The sequence below is a fragment of the Bos taurus genome, chromosome 2 (genome assembly GCF_002263795.3).
Source record: "Bos taurus isolate L1 Dominette 01449 registration number 42190680 breed Hereford chromosome 2, ARS-UCD2.0, whole genome shotgun sequence".
Taxonomy (NCBI): Eukaryota; Metazoa; Chordata; class Mammalia; order Artiodactyla; family Bovidae; genus Bos; species Bos taurus.
In genome coordinates, this window is record NC_037329.1 from 126113175 (window position 1) to 126136527 (window position 23353).

The 23353-nt window shown below is 54.6% G+C and overlaps 1 protein-coding gene across 1 annotated transcript in view; it reads left to right on the forward strand.

The window, feature by feature from the left end:
* SLC9A1 (solute carrier family 9 member A1) overlaps positions 1-23353 on the forward strand; it is a 52016-nt gene that overhangs the window by 22863 nt on the left and 5800 nt on the right. The window contains exons 2-5 of the mRNA NM_174833.3: positions 15477-15937; positions 19196-19446; positions 20373-20590; positions 21731-21933. Coding sequence (NP_777258.2) covers positions 15477-15937; positions 19196-19446; positions 20373-20590; positions 21731-21933 — 1133 coding nt within the window. The remainder of the gene's footprint in view (positions 1-15476; positions 15938-19195; positions 19447-20372; positions 20591-21730; positions 21934-23353) is intronic.

Genomic DNA, 23353 nt, shown 5'->3' on the forward strand with positions numbered 1-23353 from the left:
TCTGCCTCCATTTCCTTTGCAGAAGGAGGATGGCAGTACCTGTGTAGAGAACTTTCAGGAGGATCAGGCAGTTAATGTGGACAAAGCATCACAACGGAGCACTAGGAAAGGGTAGTTAAAAGAAAAAAGGTGGGAGTCACGTGAGGGGTGGTACCATGTTCCAGTGAGGACTGGATTTGGGATGTTGAGTCCTGGGTGTGGAGTCTGGCACTGCCATCACGTTGCAGTATGACCTTGGCCAAGTCCCTGCCCGTCTCTGGGCTTCCTTCTTGGCATCTGTGAAGTGGAGGGGTCGGATTGAGATGGTCTGGGGAGATCCTGCCTCCTGTGACCTCCCTGGCTTTTTTGCTGCCCCTCTTCTTCCCCAGGAGAGGCCTGAGTCACTTTGTTTCTGGAGCCCTGGGCCTTCCTGGCACCAGGACCGAGGCCTGCAGCCGGCCGTGTCCTCATCTCTGCAGTGTCCTCTAAAGGGCAGCCTCCTCTGAGCATGCTTGGCTCTGTGTGTCTCCGGGCTCCTGGAGGCCTGGGGCGGCACACTGTCCCCGGTGGAATGGGGAGGAGGCTGGGAGAGGCCCACCCGCACGCCCTCTGTGTCCCCCTCCTTGCTGACGGTTAGCCAGCTGGGATGTTTTCAGGAGAAGCGTGTGGACACTTTCAGGGCAGACCCTAGACCGGTCCTTGGGCATCTTAGGGGGGACCTCTGGCCTCCCCACCCCAGCAGCCTACCTCAGGGATACGGCTGCTGAGGGTCCAGGGAGCCCGGGTCTGCACGGCCCAGCCACATCCCCAGCGCCCCAGATCTGTGTTCAGGTAGCCTGGCAGGACATTCTGTGGATCTTATAGGGAATGAGAAGTAAACCCAGTGGGGGCTCTAGAGGGCCTCTCTTCAGCCTCCCCTCAGCACCTCCAGAAACTCCTGCCAGCCGGGCTCAGCCTGAAATTGATGCTGACAGGGACAGGGCACCCTGCTGTGCTTCGGAGGGGCTGCCCCAGGATGTGGCCCCGTCTCCTGGGCAGCTGTGCTCTGGTGCCAGCAGGCCCTCTCCAGCCTGGGACTGGGGCGCAGCGTGGGGACCGGGCCCTCCGCTGAGCTCTTTCTTTGGCAGTCCCTTGTTCAAGATGTATCATCGCCTCGGACCTTCAGAACAGCTCTTTGACATAGACATGATTGTGAACCTCGCTTTTCAGATGAGGAGACAGAGACTCAGAGGGGCGAGTGCCTGCAAGTAGGTGGCAAAGCCAGGAAACAGATTACTGGGTTCTCAGGACCAGGTGCCCCGCCTCCCTGATTTGTGTTGAAACTCGAGACAGAACCCGGGTGTGACACTCCTGTTTGTTTTTCCAGCGTCTCCCTCCCAGCCCACTAGCTCCCAGCCCACACCTGAACCACCTCCCCTGGCCCAGCCCTGCTTGGAGCCCAGGACCAATCCCTCTGCTTCAGTCTCCCAGGGAGCTGGCTGCTAGGGCCCCCGGGAGAAGCCGCCTCTGGCGCAGACCCGCTGCCCGACCAGGGTGGGTCCTGCTCCCACCAGGGCCTGACTATGAGGCTGGGCAGTGATGACCGCAGCTCCCTGGGAGTTTATTAATGCCTCTTTTACTTCCTTTTCTCACGGCCACCCTGTGCCACAGTGCTGTTGCTAGAGATGCAGGAAGCAGGGTTCAGGGCAGTACCATGGTTTGCCAGAGATCACAGAGGAGTTCAGGTTTAGAGCTGGGACAGAAGCCAGCACCCTGGTTGGCAGCCAGGACTCTTCATGCTGCCCCGTGCCGCCTCGTGCAGTCTTGATCAGCATGAAGGCTGCTCTGGCCCAGACATCATGCTTGTTGGCATGGGCAGAGATGGTGAGCGTTGCAGAGCCCTGGCTTTGTCCATCAGCAGGGCTCACCGGTCAGACGTCAGAACTGGAAAGGCTCTTGTTATGCCTCTGAGGAAGGGGGAAACTGAGGCCAGAGAAAGGCCAGGGCTTGTTCAAAGCACCTAGTGAGGTGGTGGCAGGGTCTCGACTGGAGCCCAGGTCTGCTGATCCCCGGCCTGGCTTTGGCTTAGGTGCTTCTCCTCTCAGTGTAGCTTTCTGGTCTCTGCAGGCATTTGGAGATGAGATGGGGGCTAGGGCTCATCCATCTGTCGGAATCTTCCAGAAGTGGAGCCAGCTGCCCCCGGAGCCTAGACTTGCTTGCTAGGCAGTTGGAGAGCTCTGCTCCACCCCAGGGTGCTGAGCCTGGGGGCAGTACCATCTCCCGCCTCCCTCCCCGAGGGGCTTGTAGGCAGGACTGTCAAAGCCCTCCGGTAGCTCTGCCTGGTCCACCGGGTTGACCCAGAGTTCCCTCTCCAAGGTATTTAAGGCCTTTCACAGTCTGGCCCTGTGTGAGCACTGGACTGGGAGTCAGCGGTGTCAGCTTTGTGACCTGGCTTGGCTGCTACCCATGTGATCTTGGGTCAGTGTCTGGACCTCTCTGAACTTGTTTCCTCATCTGTTGTCTGTGTGCCCTGGGTTTTAGCGAGGACCAGAGGAGAGGCTGCTTTATGACCACTTCTTCAGATGATTATTTCCTCCTCGGCCTTCACTCTCATTTGTGCCCAGTAGAAGCGCTCTACCCACACACTCGTTCCGTCTGTTCCGCCTTTCTGGACACTGGGGGCTTTGCCTGGAAGGCCTTCCCTGTGCCTCCCTAACCCCAGCCCTTCCTTCAGGCTCAGGCCAGTTCAGCTAGTGCTTAGTGCTCACGCGCTTAGAGCCAAAATTGAAGATTAGGTTCAATTAGGACAGGAATCGTGCCCTTGGATAGTCATGCAGACTCAACAAGGAAGTTTGATGCTTGCCCGGTACCAGGCTCTGTACTGTGTGGGAGTCAGCAGTGAGTAGGACAGGGTCCCTGCCCTTGAAGAGCAATCTGGAGGAGAGACGGCCAACCAGCCCCATGGTGTGAGCAGACTCTCTCGGTCTGCTCCGGGCTCCTGTGTCTGGGTCTCATGCGGTCCTCGCATCAACCTTGTCAGGTCATGAGGCAGAAGACCATCATCCGTTGAGCAGATACTGATGGCGAGCCTATAGCCTGCCAGGCACAACTCTAGCCGCCAGGGACACAACAGAGATTGCGGCAGTCTGCCCTGACGGAGCTCACGTTCTGGGTCACGGGGACGTCAGTGAGTGCATACAAATGGTCAGGAAATGCCAAGTGCTCTAAGAACCATAAAGCAGGTTAAGCAGAGAGAAGGGAGGGTGTGGGACCTGGTAGAAAGGAGGACCTGCCATTCACCTATTCAGTTTCAGGCAGAGGAGCTAACAGGTGCAAAGGCCCTGGGGTGGAATCGTGCTTGCACTCAAGACAAAGCAAGGAGGCCAGTAGAGCCAGAAGGGAGTGAGGGTTTGCCACTGGATTGGATGTGGGTTGTGAGAGGAAGAAAGGAGTCAGGATGATTCTGACGGATTCTGATTCAGGGTCTGGGCCTGAGCAACTGAGTGATGCTGGGGAGGTGGGGACCACTGCAGGAACAGGTTTTGGGGTCAGTGCAGCTCCCGTGTCCTTGTCACCCTGCAGGTCCACCCCATGCACACCCAGACACACTGGTCTCAGGGTTCCCCCATTCCCCCGCCACCCGCCTTCTGGACTCCTCCCCATCTTCTCAGGCCCGCTCCAAGCTCTGAGAGGTCACCAAAACACTCTAGTTGAGGGGTACCTGGTCTCCCTTCTTCATCACTACCCCAGACGCCATGAAGCACAAGTGGACTCTAGCCAATCGAGCTAGGAGGGGTGGAAGGGGCCCAGATGCCCCCCCTCGCCAGCCTGCCCCACCGGAGTCCTGGTCTCCCTTTGCAGCTCCCCCTCTCCCCTGCGGCCGCTGAAAATGGGGCGCCCGGACTTGCTTTTGCACGGCTATTGTCCTGGAAATGGTAGAATTTCTCTTTGTGTTGCTGTCCTGCCACCATCTCTCTGTACTCCCCCTCTCTCTGAGTGTGGTGACATCGTGAGCAAGTTCAAGTTATATATAAAGGATTGAATTCATTATTAGGCTTCTAAGCGGAGTGACTTGCAACTGGGACTCTTAAGAACAACAGGTATTTGGTATCCTCAATTTCAGTTTTCTCTTAAGCTTGCATTTGGCAAACTACGCCCTACCTCCACCAAAAGGAACAGGAAAGAAAAATGCAGCTTTCTCAAGGCTCTAAGGTTTCTGGAAATAGAACTTCTCTCACCAAGCCTCCTGTTTTCTTCCCCACCCCAGGTGTGGGGCAGACTGGTGCTTGGAGCTCCTGCTGCTGTCTTGAAGTCCTGAGAGCATCTGGCAGGGGTCATGACAGGTCCCGGGCATGGGGATGGGTGGGAAGGGCAGAGCCCCAGCTGGGGAGCTGCATACCTGGGGCATCAGGAGACGAAGGGGATGGTAGCTTGAAACTAGACTAACCCCTGGTTCTTTTCGAGCTCGAGCATCCTGTGCTTTCCTCTCCTCCACACTCCTTAGTTGAAATCCGGGGAGCCCAGAAGGGTCTCCTTTGCCAGGGGTGTGACTCAGATTTTTCTGATGCCTGTGGTACGAGGGGGTCAGGAGAAAGCAGAAACTGAGGCCCTCTGGTCTCCTTGCCAGCACAGAGGCACGGCCTGCCTGGGGCTCTTGGTGAAGGATCTCGGAGTGTAAGAAAGCAGGCTTCAGCCCGATGCCGTTGGTGCGGTACATCCAGTACATGATGGCACAGGCAGGGCCATACTCACAGGGAGGTTGATCCACGGGCCGGGGGGCGGGGCGGCCAAGGGATGGGACCTGGAGGGTGGGGTCAACCTGGGTCTGAAACGCTGCTCTGTAGCCCTGGCTCTCTGACCTTGGGGCATATTAGTGGTCATCCCTCTGACCTTCTCTTTACTTACCTTGAAATGGGGACTGTAATAATGCCTGTTGCCGGAGGGTTGTTGAGAGAATTAAACAGGAAGCTGCAGCGTTTAGTGCAGTCTCTGCTCCATAGAAGCCAGTATAGCACTGTGTAGAATATACCATTTACACAAACATTTTTCTAAATGTTTATCTAGTCAGGCTGCCTTGGCCCTAGCTGCCGCACACGGGATCTTCGTTGAGTCATGTGAGACCTTTCGTTACCTCGTGCAGGCTCTCTAGTTGTGGCATGCGGGGTTAGTTGCCCTGTGGCGTGTGGGATCTTAGTTCCCCAGACGGGGATCAAACCTGTGTCCCCTGCATTGCAGAACAGATTGTTAACCACTGGACCGCCAGGGAAGTCTCTACACAAAAATTTAAAACTTGAGAAATACAGAAGAGTTTTGAAGTTTATGTCTCTGTTTCTGGGGTTAGGGGATTGTGGATTGGGTATTGAAAGAGGAGGATCAATGGCAGATAATTCCCCTTTGACTTAATGCACTTATATACTTTTGGGGAAAAAAAAAGTTTTAAAGGACCATGGGTTTCATTTAAAATCACCAAAGTAATATATTTCTATTTTGAAAAAAATCAAAAGTAGCTGGTGTGTATCACATGGTCCCCCATCAGGGACCCAAACCAGCCTCTAGAGTCTTTGGAGCCTGAGGTCCTACCCCACCCCCTCCGACCGGCTGCCTGGAGGCCTCTCCTTCGCCAGGCCCTCCGGCTGCCCGCTGGAGCTCTGTGTCTTGTCAACACACGCAGGCTGTTTACTGCCAGTCCCCAGCCCGTGTCCCTACTTCCCCTGCCCCGTGTGAGTCATCATCCACCTCCCTGTGTGGGGACACTCCATCCAGCACCTTTCCTGTGGGGGTGGGGAAAAGCTGCCGGAGGGAAATTCGTTCAGCACATGTTTATGGGGGGCTTCGGCGACTGGGGAGACTGGACTAGGTCCCTGGAGGTGCTGCCCCAGTGCAGGGTGAGGGGGGTGGGGTGGAGGTGGGTCCCAAAATGGGTCTTGAGACCCGCAGAGAAGTCTGGTGGAGTGAAAGCCAGGGCAGGAGTAGAGCCTGGGTCAAGGCCAGGTCCAGGGCTGAGGGTTAGGGGTCCCTCTGAGCCCTGCGGTGTCGGCTCCAGTCCCTTGACTCAGGTCCTGGCACTCCTGCCTCCTCCAGCTGTGCCAGCGCCTCCCTCACTTGCAGTCTCATTTCCAGGCTGGTTGGAGGCTTCAGAGTCCTTGGAAGGCTTTGCAGATGCCGCCCTCTCTGTTCCTTTGTTCACTGTTCCCCCATCAGCCCTCTGCCCTCCAGACCCAACTTCAATCCCACATCCTTTAGGAAGCTTCCATCATCCCCTTAACTCACTTATCCCAAGCATCACTTTTGTGGGGCCCAGGGCCTTGTGCTGGGCTGCCAGGGGGACGAGAACACCAGCTGCAGAGCTCCCACCCCTCAGCTTGCAGGAGCACCTGACTCAGCCTGGGCTTTCAGGGAAGGCTTCCTGGAGGAGGTGACACCTGCACTAGGTTTGGAAAGGTGGGTAGGAGTTCAGAGTGAAGGATTGCCCTCTGTGTGTGCAGAGCTGGGATTTGGGCACTTCCAGCAACTGGAGTACAGGGGTTGATAGGTACGGGAGGTTAAGGGCTAAGGATTAACTGGCCCAGAATCCTGATCACAGCCTCTCTTGTCAGGTCTCCAGGTGGGCCCGGCAGTCACAGTATCTCTCTGCTTATTGCTTTCAAGTCTCCTTGACCCCCCGCCCCCTCTGTCCCATTTCTGTCCTTCAGTTCAATTCAGTCGCTCAGTCGTGTCCGACTCTTTGCGACCCCATGAATAGCAGCACGCCAGGCCTCCCTGTCCATCACCATCTCCCGGAGTTCACTCAGACTGACAGCCATCCAGCCATCTCATCCTCTTTCGTCCCCTTCTCCTCCTGCCCCCAATCCCTCCCAGCATCAGAGTCTTTTCCAATGAGTCAACTCTTCGCATGAGGTAGCCAAAGTACTGGAGTTTCAGCTTTAGCATCATTCTTTCCAAAGAACACCCAGGGCTGATCTCCTTTAGAATGGACTGGTTGGATCTCCTTGCAGTCCAAGGGACCCTCAAGAGTCTTCTCCAACACCACACTTCAAAAGCATCAATTCTTCGGTGCTCAGCTTTCTTCACAGTCCAACTCTCGCATCCATACATGACCACTGGAAAAACCATAGCCTTGACTAGACGGACCTTTGTTGGCAAAGTAATGTCTTCGCTTTTCAGTATGCTATCTAGGTTGGTCATAACTTTTCTTCCAAGGAGTAAGCGTCTTTTAATTTCATGACTGCAATCACCATCTGCAGTGACTTTGGAGCCCCCCAAAACTAAAGTCTGACACTGTTTCCACATCTATTTCCCATGAAGTGAGGGGACCAGATGCCATGATCTTCGTTTTCTGAATGTTGAGCTTTAAGCCAACTTTTTCACTCTCCTCTTTCACTTTCATCAAGAGGCTTTTTAGTTCCTCTTCACTTTCTGCCATAAGGGTGGTGTCATCTGCATATCTGAGGTTACTGATATTTCTCCCAGCAATCTTGATTCCAGCTTGTGCTTCTTCCAGCCCAGCGTTTCTCATGATGTGCTCTGCATATAAGTTAAATAAGCAGGGTGACAATATACAGCCTTGACGTACTCCTTTTCCTATTTGGAACCAGTCTGTTGTTCCATGTCCAGTTCTAACTGTTGCTTCCTGACCTGCATATAGGTTTCTCAAGAGGCAGGTCAGGTGGTCTGGTATTCCCATCTCTTTCAGAATTTTCCACAGTTTCTTGTGATCCATACAGTCAAAGGCTTTGGCATAGTCAATAAAGCAGAAATAGATGTTTTTCTGGAACTCTCTTGCTTTTTTGATGATCCAGCGAATGTTGGCAAATTTGATCTCTGGTTCCTCTGTCTTTTCTAAAACCAGCTTGAACATCAGGAAGTTCACGGTTCACGTATTGCTGAAGCCTGGCTTGGAGAATTTTGAGCATTACTTTACTAGCATGTGAGATGAGTGCAATTGTGTGGTAGTTTGAGCATTCTTTGGCATTGCCTTTGAGCTATTTGAAATAGCTCAACTGGAATTCCATCATCTCCACTAGCTTTGTTCTTAGTGATGCTTTCTAAGGCCCATTTGACTTCACATTCCAGGATGTCTGGCTCTAGGTGAGTGATCATACCTTCGTGATTATCTTGGTCGTGAAGATCTTTTTCAGTTCTGTGAAGACCTACAAGACCTTTAGAACTAACACCCAAAAAAGATGTCCCTTTCATTATAGGGGACTGGAATTCTGTCCTTACTTCTCATGTGTTGATCATCTCCGAAGTTTGTTTGCCACATCACAAGGTACAAGGTGCTTCTGTGTCCAGTCCCTTGATTCTCACTTGTCTGCACACGAGGAAACCGAGGCCCGTCTGTGATTTCATGATTTGTCCAAGCCTCCTGATTACTAAAGGGCAGAGCCGGGCCTGAAACCCACGTTTTGATCTGACCAAGTCCTCTTTTCCCTATGCCTCAGGGAGCCCAGCGTATGCTGCTGTATTCTCCGCTGATTTATTAGCTAATTTCCCACCCAGACTGGATGTTCCCAGAGGGTGGGACACTGTCTCCCCTGAGACGGGGACTGAAAGAGGCCAGAGATAGAGGTGCCGTTTGGAAGAATGATGGGGGAAGGCACAGACAGAGACTGACTCCCCCGGTGTGGGGGACGATTCCTCTCCAGGTACTTGGAACACATTTATTTTTGGCTGTTTTGCAGGGGAGGCACATTGCAGACTTGACTTCTCTTTCCTCTGATGCTCACAGGCTTAGTTTTCATTGATGCAGCCTGCCACAAAGACTAGAGATGGGGAGACCTGGGTTCTGATTCTGACTGTGCCACTTCCCGGCTCTGCAGCCTTGGGGAAGTCACTTCACCTCTCTGAGCCTCGGTTTCTTCATCTATTAAATGGGGGTCAAGATATGAGATAAAATGAGAGGAGATGTGAAAGTCTTGCATCCAACCCTCTTAAGTGTCCAGTGTTTTTCTCCTTCTCTATGCTAGAGATTATATCTTAAAGTGAATTATGATCTTACTGGGTGGGCATATTTTTAAAAAATTGTCTTCACAGTTACCCTGCTCACTGGGTTCTCAGGTTACTCATCATCACCCCAGTGACGGGAGGGACCAAGACTCAAAGACATGTGTAACAGGTACTGTGCCAAGTGATTTATATACACCATCTCATTTAATCTTGGCAACTCTCCTGTTTGGGTATTGGCAAAGGCTTGGTGAATTCAGCCTTGCTATTTGTCTTTTTCTTTCCTTATTTTTCATTCATCCCATTATCCATACATCCATTTGCGGGGTACTTGTAATACAGACCCTGCTGCTGCTGCTAAGTTGCTTCAGTCGTGTCCGACTCTGTGCGACCCCATAGACGGCAGCCTACCAGGCTCCCCCGTCCCTGGGATTCTCCAGGCAAGAACACTGGAGTGGGTTGCCCTTGCCTTCTCCAATGCATGAAAATGAAAAGTGAAGTCGCTCAGTCGTGTCCGACTCTTAGCGACCCCATGGACTGCAGCCTACCAGGCTCCTCCACCCATGGGATTTTCCAGGCGAGAGTACTGGAGTGGGGTGCCATTGCCTTCTCCAATACAGACCCTAGAATGGCTTTTTTCTTCCTTCTCTCTCTGGCAAACTTCTCTTGATCCTTCAAAGCCTAATTCAGATGATCCCTGCTCTGGGAGCATCACCTACTCTTGAAATCTCAGAGTCTCTTCCATCTCCTTCCTCTTTCCCACACTTCACATCTGAAAGTCAGTTTTGTCTCAGTTCATAAATAGTTAATGCCCACTCTATGCTGACAGCTGGAGACCCAGATGACTTAAAAAGTTCGCACCATTGCAGAGCTTAAAGTGATGTCCATCCTAAATGATGGACAAGTGTAACAGGTCGTAATAACATAGTGTGATTCACATTAAACCTGGTTTAAGCCTGGTTTTGAAGATTATAACAATAATAGAACCACTTTTTGCCAACATTGAAGGTAGCAGTGTTTGCCATTCTTTACCCTTATTAGGTCCTCTTAGGTTCCAGAAACCTTCTGAAACAGGCTTTTACATGGACGGGGAAACTGAGGGTAGGAGATGTAACTTGCCCAAAGTCACCAAACTAGTCAGTGACTACATCTGGCTTGTAACCCAGGGCAGAGTGGCGAGTGCCACACGTCTTTGTCTCTGCCGGTCTGGCTGCAAGCCTACTGAGGCAGCAGCTGCATCTGGACCTCAGAGCTGACTTGATGGTGGGAAGACTCAACACTGAGAAGAGTCAGAGCCCCTCTGACTCTCCTGCCCTAGGAGTTTAGGAGAAGACTGACCCCTTCCGGCTGAGAGGGGGCAGCCTTAAAAGATGGAAGGGTTCCCTAAGGTCTTTCCTTGAGCAGAACAGCTGCGGCAAGACTTCCCTGGAGAAGAGCTCATGGAAAGAAATACCACCTCCGGTCCCCTGGGAACTGCTTTGGGGCTCTTCAGTCCTGAGTTCTGAAGCGCCCCTTAGAAACAAAATAAGAATAAAACCAGGGATAATGTGGCAAGTGGCTGAGAACCCAGAGTGGCGCCAGACTGCCTGGATTTGAATTGGTTGCCAGCCACTGGACTTCGAGCAAGTTGCTTCGCCTTTCTGTGCCTCAGTTTCCTCACTGCGGGGCTGATGGCTGTGACGGCCAGAGCCTGGTGAGGTGCAGGTGAGTTAGACATAGCAGAGCAAGCTGCTGTGAACTGTCGAGCGCCAGGCTCTCCTTGGGAGGGATCAGCTTTCATTACTGTAGCGGAGCCTGGTTGCTGGGGCAGTTGAAGAGGGAGTTAAAGACATGGAGTCGTTGTGCAACCAGGAATCCCTTGGGACCTGGCCGAGTTGCAGCCCCAGAGCAGTCCTCAGGCCAGGAACTAGGGCGGTAGAGCCCCTCATGTGCCCCTGGGTCCCTGCTGACCCAGCTCTGGGGGGCCAGGGAGGCCCCTCTTCCTGGCACACCCCTCTGACTGCCAGGCCCGGGGAGAGATGCGGCCAGTGGGGTTGAGCTATCCCTTCACCCTGGCAACCAAGGGTGACGTGGAACAGTCTTGCCTGCTTGCTGCACGGCGCCCAGTCTCAGCAGATGGGGACGGTCTGGAATGTAAATAAAACGTCCTCACAGTGAAGTACAGAGAGGCTGCTGGGGACCAAGAGCCCCTCATCAGTCTGCAGCTAAGTCGCGTGCCGGTTCAGTTTACCTGTGTGTGTCAGAGAAAGAGTATGTGTGTGTGTCTGTAAGACAGAGAGGGCAGGTGAGCATGAATGTCTCAGAGCGTGCGTGTCAGAGACAGCAAGAATGTAGGTAATTGTGTGCATGTGTGTAAGAGAACGAGTGTGTCGTCAGAGTCTGTGTGTGAGAGCATGTCAGAGAGTGAAAGCGGGGGGAATGTGCGTGAGAGAGTGTGTGTGTCAGAGCTAGAGTGAGTGTGCATGTGTGTGTGCCCCCCATTGCCCAGCTGTCACCCACTCCGGGCAGAGTGAGAAACACCACTCCCCTGCCCCCACCTCTTCACCTAAAAAGGGAAGCCAGCCCCAAAGTTGGCGGTTTCGCCCCGTGGCCGGGAGATGTTGAATTCCAGACCTCTTCCTCCCGTCCTTGCTCTGGGAGGTCTGGGGGCTCCAGCAGGAGGCCGTGTGGCTCGAGCGATCCCTGGACTTGAGCTTCACGGGTCCTCATGGGGGGACCGGCCGTGACCTGACAGATCGCCACCCCTCTCTGCATCTCAGTTTCCCCAACCATGTGATGGAGGATCTAGGTGGCTTCTGAGGTCCGCGTCGGCTCTCACGGCTTGGGTCTGAGTCTTGTGGCCTCTGCCCCACCCCTGATTCCATCCTGGTGACATCACCACTGTCACAAGTTCAGGCCCAGAAGTTTTGCCTCATTTCGTGGCATCCTGAGGTCCTGTCTCAATGCTGGGTCTTGGTCAAGGGCCCAGAGGCCCAACTGTCCCCCTTTCACTTCACTCAGTTTCTGGGGTACAGGGTTGGGACAGCAGGTGGAGGCAGGGCCTCTGGAGAGGGACAAGTCAGAACAGGCCATCAGGCCCCCTTCCGCTTTGCCTGATGACAGAATCCGCCCCTCCCCCAGAAGCTATTTTCCAGTAATGTGCAGCCTACCCACAGGCCAGGAGCCAGGGTGGATCCCGGACTTTCCTCCCCTCCCATTCCCTTGCCCATCAGGGCTCGTGATTCTGCTCCCCGAGAGGCAGGGCTGACACAGGAAGACCTGGGGGTTTCTGCTCTGGGGACAGGGCACCAGCCCCAGGTACTGTGAGGACCGACTCACTTGAAGTGAGATGCTCTGAGCTAGAGTCGAACTCCTCCCCTGCACTCTGGGAAGGCTACTGAACCTTGCCAAACCTCAACTGTCTCTTCTTCAAAATGGGGACAATACCTATCCCACAGGGCTAGGTATTGTGAGGACTAAAGACGTGACATATGCCTGGCTCCTGGTGCACCTTTAGGAGTAATGAATGTTCTTCATGTTATTGCTCTTGGAGTGTTACGCACACACACAATCATCCCTCTGCTCCCCCAGTGGGCTGAGGCTTACTGGTCTCTGGTGCATTGCCTGGCACTTCCTGCAGCCAGGAAAGCTCTGTGGATCGGATGGATGGCATAGAGGGTGGTGAGGCAATTTCAAAGCCTAGCAGTCTGGGTGGAGGTGAACACTGTCCTCCACTTGCCCTGAGCTGCCTCTTTAGACTCTGTTTACTCCTGTGGCAGCTCTTGTTGCTCAGCTTCTGGGGTGGCGGTGGGGCGTTGAGGAAGTCAGCTGGCTGTCTGACTACTGATCAGCATGGGGGTTTCTACTGATCGGAAAATGCAAAGGGCTTGGCCAGGACCCACGTGAATCTCTATAACCTGTCTAGGGAGGGATGTTCCTCTTCCTTCTCAAGCTTCCCAAACCCCCATGCTGTCCGTCTTCCCTCAAGGCAGATACAGGTCCCAGGTGTGGTGCCATTGTCCTGTTTCACTGCGTCTGCCTGCGTTGTCTGACCTCACTGGGTGTTGGGGAGAAAGAGGAATCCAGGTCATGACTGTGGGTCAAAGGTTATGATGGGGGACACACCAGAGGACTCCTGCTCTAGCCCAGGCAGGCAGGGGTGGTCAGGGAATGCTTCCTGGAAGAGGAGGAACCAGAAGGATATGGTGTCAGCCACATACAGTGTGGGTAGAGGAACAGTGTTCTGGGCAGGCAGACTGGACTGGGCAAAGTTCTGCAGGCCAAAGAGGGTGTACCTCACTTGAGCGAATTGAAAGGAGTTTGTCAAGGTTGAAACATAAGAATACGCAGTCGGGGGAATTCCTCGGTGGACCAGTTGTTAGGATTCAGTGCTTTCACTGTGAGGGCCTGGGTTCAATCCCCGGTCAGGGAACTAAGATCCTACAAGATGCATGGTGAGGTCAAAAAAAAAAAAAAAAAGAAAGTAGGGAGCATGAGACATGAGCAAGACCTGATGATGAAGGGCGTGCTGAAAGTTTGGACTTTAATCTTTAGAGCAAGGGAGACTTGGACTCAACCTGACTTAGCCCTTCGCAGTGTACCAGCCACACGAACCCTGAGGGTTACTGACAGACAAAGACGGATGGGCATGGCAGGGTAAGAGGAGTGGACTTTTCCGCAAAAGTGGTGACTTTCTATTTTTGCCTCACTACCCGGCATGTGAAATCTTAGTTCACTGACCAGAGATTGAACCCACACCCCCTGACACTGGAAGCCAGAGTGTTAACCACTGGACCACCAGGGAAGGCCTAAAAGCTGTGACTTTGGGTCAGGTCTGTTTTGAAGTGTCCTGGCCTAGAATGGGGATGTGTTTTTTTTTTTTTTTCCAACATGATTCGATTGTATCTTCTGGGTGCTTGGCCCTGTCACATCCAGGCCCTGGGTGCTTGGCTCTGGGCCTGGATGGTATACTGAGTCCTGACTTGTTGCTGGCACCACCCCGATCAGTACCTGAGAGCAGGAGGGCTCTGGGCCTGGGGAGCGATGTTCCTCTTCCTTCCCAGGCTTCTCCAGGGGTAAAGAGAGAAGAGGCCTGGCCAGACAGGTTATAGAGATTCACGTGGGTCCTGGCCAAGCCCTTTGCATTTTCCGATCAGTAGATACTTGTTGAGCGCCTCCTGTATCCCCGACCCTGGGGACATAATCATAAACAGAGATGGAATCTGCCTGCAGAGAGTTTACAAGCTAAGGAGGGGAGGAGAGCGAGAGCTTCCACCTCGAGCAAAGTGGCAAGCGGACCATCCTAACCAGGCGGACCTTGGGGGTTATGTCCCAGGTCTTCTCCACCCACCTCCTCACCCAGAACAAACCAGAGACCCATGAGCAGCTTGGGGGCGGAGCTGGCATTGAGAGGGGCCCTCTCTGAAAGGGATTTTTGCCACTTCCCTGCTTGGTGTTTGGAAACAAGGGGGCCGGCTGCAGAGGGTGGCCTACCGCTGCTGCTGGCCAGGACCTGGCTTGGGGAGACAGTTGGTGGGTCTCAGGCAGAGGGGCATTTTCACCTTAATGGGGAGAAAGGAGGGAGTGACTTAAAGAAGGGGGCATTTGATAGAAGCTGGTGGGGTCAGACCTGGGTTCTGTCCTGGTTCTACTATTGATGAGCTGTGTGACCTTGGGTGAGTCCCTTCCCCTCCCTGAGCTTCAGTTGCCCCTTCTTTAAAGTGGGTGGAATTGGGTGAGAAAGAGGACGGCAAACAGGTTTTGTCTCATGCGCAGAACCCATTGATTGCTGTCGGCTTCCTGAGCATCTCTCTGGGCTCAGCGGGAAAGCACTCGAAGCTGGGATTGGAAGTCGCTGCGTGCGTGCTGCACGTTTGCAGGCCCCGGGCAGTATGATCCCCAGGTTCCTTCCTGCGCTGATAGTCTTTGATTCCTCTGTGCTCCTTCCTGTCTCCTGTGTCACTTCTCCACCGACCATTGTCTGCCTTTTGCTTCTACGCCTCCGTGATGGGGAACTTGATGTCTTCCCTTAAACAGAATTCTTCGATTGTTATGCCTGGTCTTGAGCTTACATCCATCTCCATGAACTTGTGCCTGGACAGATGACTTGGGTTCAGGTGTTAGGTAATGCCCTCAGGATTGCAGATGGAAGTTGTGAGAGGGGAAGGCACCAGAGAAGGACCCCTACCCTAACCTGGGCAGACGGGGCAGTCAGGGAACTGGGTGGTACTTGGAGCCTTGGTAATCGGTGTATAATTTCTGCTTTCTGAAGGCATACAGACCTGCTTCTTTCTCCTACTTTATGACAGTGACAGGGAGCCTCTGTATGTCCTTTGAAAAAAGCACTTCAACAACATCATCATGTAGTTTACACATCAGTTACGTATAAACATAACCCATAACTGCATTATATTAGCCTGTGAGGCTGGTGTTATCAGCTCTAGGCGAGGAGGCTGAGGCTCAGAGAGTAACAGAGCGGCCCCCTGAGACCAAGCCTGAGCCCCTCTTGGTCCTACCCCTAGCCTTCAGCCCCAGCCATATTCTGTTCTCCTGGCTCCCCTCAAGCCCACGGCCTTCCGTTATCTCACCCTCTGCAGGTTTCCACGTGATCCCCACCATCTCGAGCATCGTCCCGGAGAGCTGCCTGCTGATTGTGGTGGGGCTGCTGGTGGGGGGTCTGATCAAGGGCGTGGGCGAGACGCCCCCCATCCTGCAGTCGGAAGTCTTCTTCCTCTTCCTGCTGCCGCCCATCATCCTGGATGCTGGCTACTTCCTGCCGCTGCGGCAGTTCACGGAGAACCTGGGCACCATCCTGATCTTCGCCGTGGTGGGCACGCTGTGGAACGCCTTCTTCCTGGGTGGCCTCATGTACGCCGTGTGCCTGGTGGGTGGCGAGCAGATCAACAACATCGGCCTTCTGGAGAACCTGCTGTTCGGCAGCATCATCTCGGCCGTGGACCCCGTGGCCGTGCTGGCCGTCTTCGAGGAGATTCACATCAACGAGCTGCTCCACATCCTTGTGTTTGGGGAGTCCCTGCTCAATGACGCCGTCACTGTGGTGAGAGGCAGGGGCCACGCCCCGGGGCACGCAAGACCCAGACCCAAGCCCAGGTCCAGAGTGAATCCCATATCCCCCGGCTCACGATAGTAAGACAGCAAGTGTCCAGCCCTGCCTGCTATGTGTGGCCATCGTGCTGGGCACCGGCAAGGATTATCTCAGTTATCCTCCTGACTACGTTAAGAGGTGCTTCTTAGTCTCACTTTGCAGAGAAGGAGTCAAGCTTAATGAGGTTAAATAACTCAGTAGAATAGATAGAACTGAAATTAGAAGCCAGGTCTATCTGACTGCAGGGCCTGAGCTCGGCCTGACCAGGTCGTATGCTCTGTCCCTGATGCACTCTGATATGATCTTGGTTAAATGACTGATCCTCTTTGTACCTCAGTTTACCCTTTATAGACCAGTTAGTCTCTGAGGGGCATTTTAGCTTTCTTGGTAGCTGTATCTTAAGCTAGGGCTTCCCAGGTGGCTCAGTGGTAAAGAACCCACCTGCCAATGCAGGAAATGCAGGTTCAATCCCTGGGTTGAGAAGATCCCCCAGAGGAGGAACCCACACCAGTATTCTTGCCTGGGAAATCCCATGGACAGAGAAGCCTGGTAGGCTGCAGCCAGAGTTGGACATGACTGAGCATGCATGCGTACACACACACACACACACACACACACACACACACGTGTCTTAAGTTAGAATTTAATTTGTGCAGAGTTTGGGGGCAGCATTCATGGAAAGGAACCTTGTCTCTAAAACCTCCAGAAGGTGGCAAGTAAAGTGGGTCAGTCTGGGTTGGCCACTTGCTTACTGTGTGACCTTAGGCATGTGACTGTACCTCTCTGGGCTTCACCTTTGACAGCTGGGATGTGGCAGAGTAGTCAGTGCATTCCTGCCAGGTCTAGCGAGGACAGACACCCCCACCGCAGGGTCTGCACGTGGCAAGGCTGTGTATGTTTCCACATACCCTTCCTCCCAGCCGGCTTCCTCAGGAAGCAGGTACGTGTATGTGCACACCCGTGTTGTGTTGTGCAAACACCTACATCCCCCTCCTGGCTGGACCCCTCAGGGAGCAGCTGCCCGCACAGGAAAACTCACGGACCCATGTGCACGCCCTGTGCACGCTCGCACACGCACTCCCGCCTCACTCCCAGCCGCTCAGGAAGCCGCACCTCAAAGAAGCCACCGATGGTAGTGGTCGCCTGCCAACAGCCTCGGCTTCCTCTCCCGCTTCTTCCCCTGGCGCCCTGTCAGCTCCTCGTGAAGCCAGGGGAGCCGCGGGCTGGCCTATCTGTCCTGTCTCCTCGGGCACCCACCCTTGCCCACAGCTGCCACGCAGGCCTGTTTCCCCCTCTGGAGCAGGGACCGTTGTCCTGAGCCTGCCGTCCTCCCGGGGCTCTGACGGGAGTCACACTCACTCATACCTGCAAAAGCAGTTGTGCCAGAGATGAAGCCCTCCCCAGAAGATCTGGGTGTATGTTGGGGTTCAGGCTGGCACTCTTGGGGAACAGTGGGGCGTGGCTGCAAGAGTGGATGCCCCCATCTGGCCACCGTGGGTCCATGGCCGTGCCTCCCCGAGACAGGGGCAGTGGTGGGAGTCATTGCTCGTGTTCTGTCTGATCATGTATTGTCTCAGCTAATCTACGCAGACTCCATGAAGTTAGCACGGTGATTTTTCCCAGTTTTTTGGGTGAGGGAACTGGGGCACTGGGAGATTAAGGAACTCGTCCAAGATCATAGTAGCTGATAAATGATATACCTGGGGTTCAGATGTACACAGTCTTGAGTCCAGAGTCCAGATGCTTAGCACTATGCTACTCTGCCTCTGTAGTCCCAGTGACAGTGGTGCCGGGCCAGAAGTGAGGACCTTGCCCTCTGCACCTGCCCCATCGGCCCAGGCAGTGCACCTTAGGGACCTGAGCATTTCCTCAGGCCAGGAGTAGGTTTATGTAGCCCAGGGCTGAGAACGCACTGCCAGAGCCCTGCCCCGTCTCCCAGACGGCTGTGTCCAGGCACACGGGGGACTGGCCAGTGCTTGGCATCTCCCTTCCCTGCCTGGCCCAAGTCGGGCCCTTTCTAGAGCTCTGGGCGTGGGTGTGAATGCCCCATTACCCAGATGGTAGGGCTGAAGGCTGCCCCAAGCTGTGTGGCCTCAGGCCTTGGCCCTGGAGCAAAGGTGCCCTGCTTCCACATGTGGCCCAGGTACTGGGGGCTTGGGAGGCTTTGTTTCGGGGATCCCCAGGTCTTCTTCCCCACTCCCTCTCCATTCCTTCAGCCTGGACACTCCCCGGCTGGTTTCCGGGCAGAGCTGTCTGGGAGAAGGCCAGGCAGACAGCACCTAAGAGGAGGTAGATAGAAACTCAAAGCTGGATCCCCAGGGAGGCCATCCACTGCTGGCAGGGACCAAGCTCTGGGCCCAGTTCTGTTGCTCCCAGGCGGGGGTTGGGGGGTCCTCTGGCACATCACTTCACCATTCTGAGCTTTAGTTTAGCGAGGGAACAAGCATCTTTAGCCTGCCTACCTCATGAGGCTGTTGTGTGGCAAACAGGATGACCATAATCAAAGGGCTTTACAGTGTATGAAGTGCCACTTAAAGTCTGATGGTGGTGTTACAATGACCATTTATTTCCCCAGCCCAGAGGTGGGGAAGCCGTGGAGAGCCTCTGGTTCCATAGTGCCTGAACTCGGTGGTTCATTGCAACCGCCTGAGGGCCTTGTTGAACAGAGATTTCTGGGTCCCACTTCCAGACAATCCAAGTAGAGTATGGGCTGGCCGAGTGTATTTTTAGAAAGCTTCAGCAGTTAAGAAGTCCTATTCTAGTTCATTATCTGAATTTCCCAGCTTTGTGCTAAAGGAAAGACCGAAATCCAGGCAGGGACGTGCACGATGAGCTTGGTGAATAGCAGCTAATGCTGTGATAGGCAATTTGCCCTCATTAACTAATTGAATCTCACAGTAGCCCTGTGAGGTTGGTACTATTGCCCCCATTTTCTGGACAGGAAAACTGAAGCGCAGGGAGATTGAGTCATTTGCCCCATGTGTACAGCTGGGGAGCAGCAGTCAGAATTTCAACCCAGGTGGTTTGGCTGCAGAGCCGGTTCTTTCTCTGCACAGCCCACTGCAGGCCCAAAGACCCTCTGGGCCCCAGACCCCTCTGCCACCTCTTGGCTGTGGTCAACAGAGGGGACAGAATCACCCTGGGTGACCCCCAGGAGCCATGGGGCAGGGTGCCCACCCCCCTGCCGACCAGCCTGCACACCCTTCCCAGGTCCTGTATCACCTCTTTGAGGAGTTTGCCAACTACGACCGCGTGGGCATCGTGGACATCATCCTCGGCTTCCTGAGCTTCTTCGTGGTGTCCCTGGGTGGGGTGTTCGTGGGCGTGGTCTACGGGGTCATTGCAGCCTTCACCTCCCGCTTCACCTCCCACATCCGCGTCATCGAGCCGCTCTTCGTCTTCCTCTACAGCTACATGGCCTACCTGTCGGCCGAGCTCTTCCACCTGTCAGGCATCATGGCGTGAGTCTGGGCGTGGCGTGGAGGCGGGGCCCCAACTCAGATCCCCCCGGGCTTGGAGGGTCAAAGGGAGCTCCCCAGGGCCCAGCCCCCCAGATCCAGGCTTCAGGTCTCAGGGCTGCCCAGAAGCACAGAGTGAGGCTTCTGGAAAGCCTCACCCCAGCCATTTCTTCCTTTCTTTTGTTACAAAGGGAGCCCCTTGGCAGTCTCCGGACGCAGGCACTCGCGCCCACTACTCCTCTCAGCAGCTCTAGTGAGGGGGCGCGAGGCTTCCCTTGTTTGGGGGTCCTGAGGCCCCAGCTGCATCTTGCAGTTGGGGTTGGGGGGGCGGCGGGGAAGTTGTGCTAAGGTGCTCCCTCTAGGAGAAGTCACTGGAAGTGTCAAGGCTGGATTGGGGGATGGGGATGGAGGGTGACAATGAGGAGGCTGGGCCAGCGGGAGTGAACCCCAAGTGTGGGTGCCAGGCTGGGAAGGGCTTGGGCTGCCGCCCGGAAGACAGCTCTCTGTGGGGACCCCCGGGTGTTAAGGGGACCCCACACTCTGGAGGATAAACCTGTGGCCAAAGACGTGACCCCTGTCAGGTGGAGAGGCTGTGTGGCCTCGGGGAAAAGGCCCAGGCTTAGGAGCCGGGCAGAACTTCTTTTGTTCGTGTCTTAGCTCTGCCACTCCCTGGCAGTGTGACCGTGGGCAGGTGACTTTATTTCTGCATGTCTCAGATCTCTCGTCTGGAAAATGCCAGAATACACCAGTGTCTGCAGGGTTGGCTGAGAGTATTGAGAACAGGGGTTGGAAGCCGGCAGAGGTGTCTGACCCATGAGAGGAGCTCAGGTGCCCGGCCCCTGCCTGCCTTTCTGGCGCTGGAGGCGCCCTGGGAGGGTGTGGCTCGACTTTGAACCCCGCTCCCCGCTCTTTCCTCCCCTGACCCCCAGACTCATTGCCTCGGGCGTGGTGATGCGCCCCTACGTGGAAGCCAACATCTCCCACAAGTCCCACACGACCATCAAGTATTTCCTCAAAATGTGGAGCAGCGTCAGTGAAACCCTCATCTTCATCTTCCTGGGCGTCTCCACTGTGGCCGGCTCCCACCACTGGAACTGGACGTTTGTCATCAGCACCCTGCTCTTCTGCCTCATCGCCCGAGTGCTGGGTGAGGGGCCGGGCCCGGGGAGGGGTGTGTGTGCACGTGGCAGGGGGTGCGTGCGCGTGGCAGCCGGGTGCATGCTATGTGTGGAGGTGGTGGGTTTGGCTCCAGGCTGCTCCTGGTGCCCCCGTGGGATGGGGGGCTTCCCCATTCCCTCTCCCTGCAGCACTGAGGCCCTTATGGGCCCTGGAGGGGACAGAGGGCCACGCTTCTGGGGGTAAACAGTCATGATGTGCGGGTGGAAGAGGCATCAGCAACCCTGGGACTCTGAGCCAGTCAGTATCTGAGGAGAGGACTGAGGCCCCCAGGGCCAGATCTGTGTTCAGGTCTGTGGTCTTCGCACCTCCTCTTCCCATGCGTGACTTTGGCACTTGCGGAGTCTTCTGCAGAGCCTCCCAACTGCTGCTGCCAGCCCCAGGGCACCCCTGGGCGCCAGGCCTCAGGCCCTTGGGCAGCTGCTTCACCTTCTGGATACATTGGATACCTCAGTGACCATGTGGCTTCTGCCCGTGGATCTCACCTCCTCTCTGAGGTTAGGTCTGGGCATGGCACTTAACTTGCTGTACTGTCTTAAAAACCCTTTCATCCTGGGCCTCATCCTCTGGAGATTCTGGGGCTATGGGGTTGAGATTGGACTCCATCCTCCCTCTGCAGTTTTTTTTTTTCTGGCCATGCTGCACATGCGCTCTTAGTTCCTCAACCAAGAATCGAACCCGTGCTCCCTGCAGTGCAAGCCTGAAATCTTAACCACCGGACTGCCAGGGAAGCCCTAGCATTTTTAAACAACTTTTTATTACAGAAAATATCAAACACATAGAAAAGTAGGCCCCGTGTACCTATCATATTTAATAGGTATCAACTTGTAGCCAGTCTTGTCTCATCTCTTTTCCTGGTGCCCTTCTGCCCTCCAGCTCCTGGAGGCCTCTATAATGTCTCTAAAGTGTACACAGGTTGAGGGACCTCCCTTAAAGATCCACCCAACTCTTGGATTGAGGGATTAGGAGCACCTTGGACTGAGGGACCTGAGATATGAGTTAGCTGGGTGGGTTTACCAGTGGAGGCTTCCTCCAGACAGAGAAAATCTCCCAGCTGCAGAAGCCATGAGGGGCCGGGACAACCTGACCCCTCGCTTCCCCTCCCTGGCAGGCGTGCTGGGCCTGACCTGGTTCATCAACAAGTTCCGCATTGTGAAGTTGACCCCCAAGGACCAGTTCATCATTGCCTACGGGGGCCTGCGAGGGGCCATCGCCTTCTCCCTGGGCTACCTCCTGGACAAGAAGCACTTCCCTATGTGTGACCTGTTCCTCACGGCCATCATCACCGTCATCTTTTTCACCGTCTTTGTGCAGGTGCTGGACAGGGCGGAGCAGCCCTGCCCGGGGGCCCTGACTCTGCCAGGAAAGAGGAAGCACATGACCGAGCGGGGCAGGGGGTGGGGGTGGCGGGGAACACGGGTTGTAGTTCCAGCTCCATCAATACCTCGTGTAGCCCTGGACAAGCCAGTCCACCCTTCTGGGCCTCAGTGTGCTCAATTGTAAAGGGAGAGTTTGGTCATGCGTCATTGTGGAGTGATCCTGCCCAGCTCAGTTAGGAGCCCAGGTAGCATTGAGAGGGATAGGTGCAGTCAGCAGGACCATGAAGTTCATGGTAGGGATTTAGGGAAGTGGTTTAATATCTTAGGGTCTCAGTTTCTACATCAATCAAATGGGGACAGTAGCACAACATGGCATTCCAGGACTCTTGCCTGGAAAATCCCATGGACGGAGGAGCCCGGTGGGCTGCAGTCCATGGGGTCACTAAGAGTGAGTGACTTCACTTTCACTTTTCACTTTCATGCATTGGAGAAGGCAGTGGCACCCCACTCCAGTACTCTTGCCTGGAGAATCCCAGGGACGGAGGAGCCTGGTGGGCTGCCGTCTATGGGGTCGCACAGAGTCGGACACGACTGATGCGACTTAGCAGCAGCAGCAGCAGCCGCACAACATGAGGACTGGAAAGGTGAAACGACCCCTGAGCTGCGCCGTAGGAGGTCATTAGCCAGAGCTCTGCTGCTGTCAGTGTGACCCTGGAAAGATGCTCCTCCCATCTCTGGGTCTCATATCCCCATCTGTGAGGTGGGGGGACTGGACCAGATGATCCTGAAGAATCCTTGCAGCTGCTGGCCGTGATTTCTGTGCATTTGAACAACCAGGCTTCGCTGAAACCTCACCCACCCCTTGAGTCCCTGAGGGAGCCCAGCCTGAGATGATGTAAATCATTTCTCGTTGTCTGACCCGTGACTTTGGGCAAGTGAGAAACACTTCATCTGTGTGCTTGTCCATGTGTTTCTCTACCACCTGCTCCATCTGTCCTGGATAATAACCCTGGACAAGCCCTCAATGGGAAACATCATTGCCTTCTCCAGAGAACACAGCGTAGAGCAAACTTCTGGGGCTGGACTTGTCTTCTGTCTTTTAAAAGGAGAAGAGGCTGCCTCTTTGATCATCTTGCCCTGCCTCCATCTTCAAAAATACTTTACCACCTTGATTTTGCAGTTGGTTTACTGAGCCAGTTTTTAATGAATGCAGCATTGAGGTAGGGACCTCCCTGCCTGAGTTTGAATCCAGCTTTACTACTTCTGTGAGACCTTAGGGAGTTACTTGACCTCTCTCGGTCTTAGTTTCCTCATCTGTACAATGGGGACAAGGAAGGGGTCATCGTAGGTATTGAAATGCTAATTCCAGTAAAAACACCACTGGCCCTGGCATTCAACAAGTGTGCAGTTAGATG